Source organism: Dendronephthya gigantea, unplaced genomic scaffold (genome assembly GCF_004324835.1).
Source record: "Dendronephthya gigantea isolate DGI-Jeju-01 unplaced genomic scaffold, DenGig_1.0 000188F, whole genome shotgun sequence".
NCBI classification, from domain to species: domain Eukaryota; kingdom Metazoa; phylum Cnidaria; class Anthozoa; order Malacalcyonacea; family Nephtheidae; genus Dendronephthya; species Dendronephthya gigantea.
Genome location: NW_021163198.1, coordinates 163,131 through 170,000, shown reverse-complemented (window position 1 = coordinate 170,000; position 6,870 = coordinate 163,131). Strand labels below are relative to the sequence as shown.

Sequence of the window (6,870 nt, the reverse complement as noted above, 5' to 3'; positions counted from 1 at the left end):
TGAAGATATCTTCAATTCTGACAACCGTGATTGGATAAAATGCTTAGAGAAACTTCCAGGATTTACTCATGAAAAGCTGGAGAATAAGCTTGTAAAAAATAGCCGTACAATGCCTGATAAAATGGCTCCAAAAGCTTATCGAAATATGAAGAAAGGCTATGGACTATGGAAAGAAGGTTATGTAAAAAGTACTTTTTTCAAGCCAAATGTGCAAGCCTCGAAGCTGTTGTTCGTGGTGAAAGCGCGTGTTGGTGCTTCCATGAAGAGCGTCAGCTATCCTGTTTATGTTCATTTAAACCAAGTTAACGGTGAAGTGGAATATGCTAAGTGTTCTTGTAAGGCTGGCCAAGGAGGTTGCTGCAAACACGTAGCTGCTCTATTGTACACTATTTTGGACTTTGTCAATCTGAATTTGAAACACGTTCCTGTGGAATTGACAACAACACACAACTTCCTCAAAAATGGAGTGTGCCCTCTGGAAGCTCAAAGACCCTGGACAAAGCTGTTAAATTTGAAGAAATGCTATTTGAAAAAGCTGATGTGAACAAACCTGCCAAAAGGTATATTGTAAAAGGGAGAAGGGAAGAGTATTGTGCTACTCCACCATTTGCTCGGACTGTGACTGTAGAAGAAATTAAGTCTATGGCAAATGCATTTGAGAAAGCCAATTGCGCTTCACTATTTCGTGAAGCTATAGCCTCAAATAACTATAAGCCATGTGAACTTTTCGAGACATCTTGTAATCAGTTGCAAAATAGAAAACTGGACAACAGCTCTGTTCCTATTCCAACGCAAATACCACCAAGTCAACTGGTTGATCAGATCTTTAAAAATGTGCCAAATGGTTACACCCCTCCATCAGATTATAGCCCAGAACAACTAGAACTAGTAAAAACAAAAGTTGGGTTGACTGTATCCACTGCTAAGGATATATGTTTGAGTACTATGAGGCAAAACAAAGATCCTCAATGGTACGCTGAACGATCTAAAAGGCTTACTGCTTCAATTTTTGGCAAAGTTATCAATCGTAGAAAGAAAAACCATCCAGCTTCACTGATTGAATCAATTTTATGTGTTGATCATGAGAAAAGAAAAGTGCCTGCATCTGTACAGTGGGGCTTGGATAATGAAAGTAATGCAATTGCTAAATATCAAGATGTAACATTAAAAGGCAGTGCTTTTGTCACATGTTGTGGGTTAGTCATCAGTCCCCAGTGGCCATGGCTGGGTTGTAGCCCTGATGGAATTGTCATAAAAGATGGTATTCCAGTTGGATGCATTGAAGTTAAGTGTCCTTACTCAGTGAAAGAAATGAATGTTAATGAAGCTGCACAAAGTGTCAAAGGTTTTTATTTAAAAGAAACCGAAAGTGGATTAGAACTTAAAGTGAACCATGCATATTATTATCAATGTCAAGGTGTCTTGAACATTTTAAATTTACCCTGGATTGATTTTGTGGTATACACCAATGCTGATATATGCATGTTCAGCGTATCTATAAGGACATTTCTTTGTGGGAGAACAAAATGCTGCCAGAACTAACATCATTTTACTTTTCATTTATTCTTCCTTCTGGTAAATGACATTAATAAAACACATCGATTGTTTTTTACTGGCTTTTTTACTTATACCAAAATATGTCACTTGAAGTGGCTATATACCTGATAAAACTCATCTTCATTAGTATTCTTTATATACAGTCCACCCTAATCAGCAACAAAGAATACTAATGAGACAGCATCTATTGTATTAATGTTTTTGGTCATTTAAAGCATTTGTAGTCCTGTTTTATCATATGTGAAATGCTCGTGCTGCGCACTTGCATTTTAATATGATAAAACACTCCTGTGCATGCTTTAAATAGTTTAACCATTAAGGGGTAGGACACACAAAGTTTAATAAAGTTTCACAGCCTACAATGGATTTAATGTGAAAATGTTTTGGACCTAGCCTTTATTATGGGTAAATTTTAAGCCTTTGATAGAATGAAATGCTATTATAGGGTTGCCTTTTAAAAGGTTAACTCCAGCCATGTCAATGTCAGGTAAAATCATCTTGTTAGGCCGAATAAATAATAAAGCAGGGAGGATAGCCAAATTGGGATGGATGGCCAGGATGGCCAAATTGGAAAGCTACGTAACCTTGAATGCAAGAAGTCAACCCAAGTAATAAATATTCTCGAAATATGTGATTGAGACAACCCAGCTCTGGTCGCTATATCTTCTTCTAAAAGCCTTAATCGCAAGCGAGCCAACACAAAGGAAAAATTCCTGTTCAGGTGAATTTGTTCTTTTAGGTCCACGTTTAATTACATCTTCAGAGCTTAACCTTTCCAAATCAGTCTTGGTACCATAATACACCAGATTATTCACTACCGGTCCAAATGAATCAAACAATGTTTTGAAGGTTTTGTAGTCTTCCAGCCCCGTATAAAACCTAATGAGAATGTCATTGTCCTTAAAACATTCAATTGAAAAACGTATTCTTTTCCTCTCTTGTTCCAGTTGCTCCGTTAATCCTCTTATCTCATCTTTTTGACATTTATTTTCATTTTTAAGTCTTCCATTCTCCTCCTTAAGTTTCTCATTAGTTGCTAAAAGTTATTTCGTTTGTTCTTGTAAACAAGCAATAGGATCAATATTCTCATTTACAGGTGTAGCCATTTTATCTGGTTCTTCTATTGAGCGTGATGAATTATTGTTATCATCAAGTTCTGAAAAAAGTCTGCGTTTAGCAGGTACAGATTGCAAAACACTTTCAACACCGAGTAGAAACATTTTTTAGTGAAGTCCTTCTTAGTCATTGTAACCCAATAGGCAAAATAACTTATTATGCTCTTCGAATTGAGTTTCAAATGAGAGGATCTCCCCACTTACATGCATTAGTATGGACTTCTGATTGTCCAAAACTTACTTCTGAGAGCAAGGATGCCTATGTAGCATTTATTGATGAACATGTGCAAGCTAACCTTCCTAATAAACAAGATGAACTAGAGTTGCACGAGTTAGTCAAAACGTATCAAAAACATAACCATTCGAAAACCTGCAGAAAGTACAAAAACGTTCAATGTCGTTTTAATTTTGGACAGTTCTTTACCAAACGAACAATTATAGCTGAGCCTCTCGATGAAAATATGGATGAGGAAGCCAAGTGCACTATACTTAATAGACGAAAAGAAATCCTAACATTAGTCAAAAACAAAATTGATGAAGTCTTGAATCCATCATCAAAAGAAAACTATATCGCAACTGCTACCGAAAAAGATATATTTGATTCAGTTGGTATAGCTGAAAGTGAATATTATTGGGCTCTTTCGATTTCACCAGATTCTGATTTCGACTTACATCTTAAACTACAGTGGATAGTTGTTTTATTAACAATTATTTTGTTGCTGGGATTAAGGGATTTGCGGCAAATGTTGACCTACAACCAGTTTTTAATCATTACAAATGCATAACATATGTATGCTCATATTTTACAAAAGATGAAACTGAATGTTCTCAGGCTATACTTAACGCTGCAAAGGAAGCTAAATCATCTAACACGAACATCAGAGACGGTTTAAAAAAAATTGGTGCTGCTTTTCTTTCTACAGGAGAGGTTAGTTCACAAGAATGTGTATATAGATGTATGCCTGAACTGTGGTTGAGAAAAATATTCCCAAAGACTATTTTTGTCAGTACAGATTTACCAGAGAAAAGAGTCCGTATGACTAAAACTCCAAGTGAGCTTGATGAACTTGATGACGACAGCTCAGATATTTACAAATCCAACATAATTGAGCGTTATAGCCTAAGACCAAAAGGAATTTCTGTTGTTGATAGAATGTGTTTAGCACAATTTGCTGCATTCTATTATAAGGATTATAGGACAGAGAATGTTGAAACGAAGGATTCTCAACCTGATGTTTTAAATGATGACTTGCTTGAATCACATCACTCGAAGGAAGATACAGAACAATCTCTTCCACCCAAAATTGAATTAATGAACAGAAATGAAATAATGAAGTGTAGGAAGGTTCAAGCTATTATAAGATATCATACACCAAATAAAAGAAAAGAACCAGAGTTATATTTCCATCATTTGCTTATGCTGTATTTTCCTTGGAGAAACGAAACAGAGCTCCTAAGTTCCGATCAAACATATACATCCAAATTTTATGAACCTGACGTTCAAGCTATTGTGGAAGAAAACAAAGCTTTGTTTGAACCTGATGCTGATGCTATAACTGATGCACTAGAAGCAATGAGAAATAATCCTGACAAAACAATCCATTCCTATGATACCATAAATGATCAGGAAAATTCAGATCTCCAAGATGAACTACCAAATGATACAAATCCTAACGAGTCATTTAATGAACAGCGACCTGATCATCTTCACCTTACACAATCAAATCAGTCTTCTGCTACAATTACTTATCACAATCAACCATCAGAAATTTCCGATGATCAACTGCGCCAATCAGTTAGATCTTTGAATGCAGAACAAAGGTGTGCATATGATATAGTTCTGTCTTGGTGCAGAAAACTAATAAAAGACATGAACAGTTTAAAACCTGTTGAAATAAAACCTATATACCTCTTCCTTACTGGAGGTGGTGGCGCTGGCAAAAGTCACTTGATTAAAACAATATACTATACGGCAGTTAAAACGTTTAGACATCCTCCGTTTAACCCTGAATTACCAACGGTTCTATTAATGGCACCTACAGGTGTTGCAGCTATAAATATTGATTTAAATACAGGACTTGCTATTCCTAAGAAACAGGTGAGAACCTTTCGGCAATGTCTGACCAGAGAAAAACACAGTATAGACTTTCTTTAAAAGACGTAAAACTTATAATTATAGACGAAATTTCTATGGTTGGAAACACAACTTTGTTACACACTCACCAACGATTAAAGGAAATCTTTGGTTGCTCTTCTACCAAGTTATTTGCACAAATAAGTATTATATCTGTAGGTGATCTGTATCAGTTACCTCCAATAAAAAAGAGACCAGTTTTTGATGCTTACAAAATTGAAGCACACAATCTCTGTCATCCATGGAGGGTTTTTAAAATGGTCGAACTTACAGAAATCATGAGGCAAAAAAACGATAAGGCATTTACTGAGCTTCTCAATAGAGTAAGAACAGCTTCTCATACTGAGGATGATATTAAAGTTATTCAATCAAGAAGAGTTTCGCCATCTGATCCCAACTATCCATCAGATGCACTTCATATTTGGGCTGAAAATTCTCCTGTTAATGAACACAACCAAATGAAACTGGAAGCCATTCAAACACCGCTATATATACTTAAAGCAAAAAATCAATATCCACCAAATGTTAGTAAACAAGATATTGATAGAGTTTTAGCAAGAGGACGATCTGAAACATGTGGTCTTGATGCCGAAATTCAGATTAAAGAAGGCGCCAGAATAATGCTTACTACAAATATCAATATACAAGATCGACTTATCAATGGGCAAATGGGAACTGTAGTAAAAATTTATGCTAACATTAAAAATGTACCAACAGTTGTATATGTAAAATTTGATGACGAGAAAGCTGGAAAAACAGCAATAAATACAAGTACCAATCCTTTTGCTAGAGAAAATCACGTTGTACCAATTCAGCCTGTTCTTGCAAAAATTAAAGTTAGACCAGGTAAAGCATCTTCACCTGAAATTCAGAGAATACAATTTCCCATAGCACTTTCTTGGGCTTGTACTGTCCATAAAGTGCAGGGACTTACTCTTGAAAATGTTGTTGTCAGTTTGGACTTAAAGAAGCAAAGATCTTTCAACTATGGACAAATTTATGTAGCGTTAAGCCGTGCAACATCCTTACAAGGTTTACACATACTCGGAGAAATACAAAGTAAACATATCAAGGCAAATCCCAAAGTACATGAAGAATACGAAAGACTTCGAAACTCCAGTTCATGCTTAAACACACCAATAGAAAAAGATTGCTGCTTTATTCAGTTCTGACAATATCACTGTTGAACATCAGATCTCTGAGAAAGCACAGTAAAGATATCAGGTCGCATTCTCAGTTGTTCAATTCTGATGTACTAGCACTAACTGAGACACAGCTTTTACCTAATGACTCTGACATAGAAATTACAAACACTTTAAAACCTTTTAGAATTTATCGTCAAGATCATGCAGACAAATACTCCAGCATGGCAATCTGTATAAAAAGTAGTTTGGAAATACAAGATTATGAATACATTCATTCACTTAATGCACTTAAGTTCAAACTGGTTGACACTAAACTACAAGAGTCGCGTTCTTTCCTTTTATTATATAGAAAAAACACCTCCAATATCTCACATCATTTGGAAGCATTAGAATATATCCTTAATAGTTCCAGAATTGACATGGTCCTTGGTGACTTTAATATTAACTACCTTAATCAAACTCAATCTCAACCGCTAGCGTCATTAATGGAATCCCTAAACTATACTCAAGTTGTTACCGAACCCACATTCGTTTCTTCTGGTAGCTTACTAGATCATGTGTATGTAAGACCAAATTCTTTAAGAATACTGAACAATTCTGTTGTAAGTGTTTATTACTCTGATCATGATGCTGTTGTCACTTCGCTACAGTACTGCACATAGTAAATTTTTTGGCAATATTGTTTTATTTCCTATATGTATTTGTAAGTAATGCATGTATGTTTGGGTATACTGATTGAATGCCAAGTGTTTGTATGAATGCCAACTTTTCCTATGCAAGAAAACCTTTGTTGCAGTTCATACTGCAACACCTGCTTCCCTCTCATGACACCTCTCGTGCTTTCATTCTCGATGATTTGGTGGATTCTTATTCCTTAGACAATATAAAGATAAGCTCCATTTCCTATTTTTCATTAACT

At 35.6% G+C, this 6,870-nt stretch overlaps 1 protein-coding gene across 1 annotated transcript; it reads left to right on the top strand.

Annotated features, from left to right (window-relative positions):
* Positions 1–5,084: 5,084 nt before the first annotated feature.
* Positions 5,085–5,772, top strand: LOC114538578 (ATP-dependent DNA helicase PIF1-like). The gene is made up of 2 exons (XM_028559712.1): positions 5,085–5,652; positions 5,762–5,772. Exons 1-2 carry the CDS (start codon positions 5,085–5,087, stop codon positions 5,770–5,772), a joined length of 579 nt encoding a protein of 192 aa, XP_028415513.1.
* Positions 5,773–6,870: the final 1,098 nt, after the last annotated feature.

Coding starts and splice junctions, on each gene's coding strand:
- LOC114538578 (XM_028559712.1), top strand. CDS start 5,085: ATGAGGCAAAAAAACGATAAGGCATTTACTGAGCTTCTCAATAGAGTA.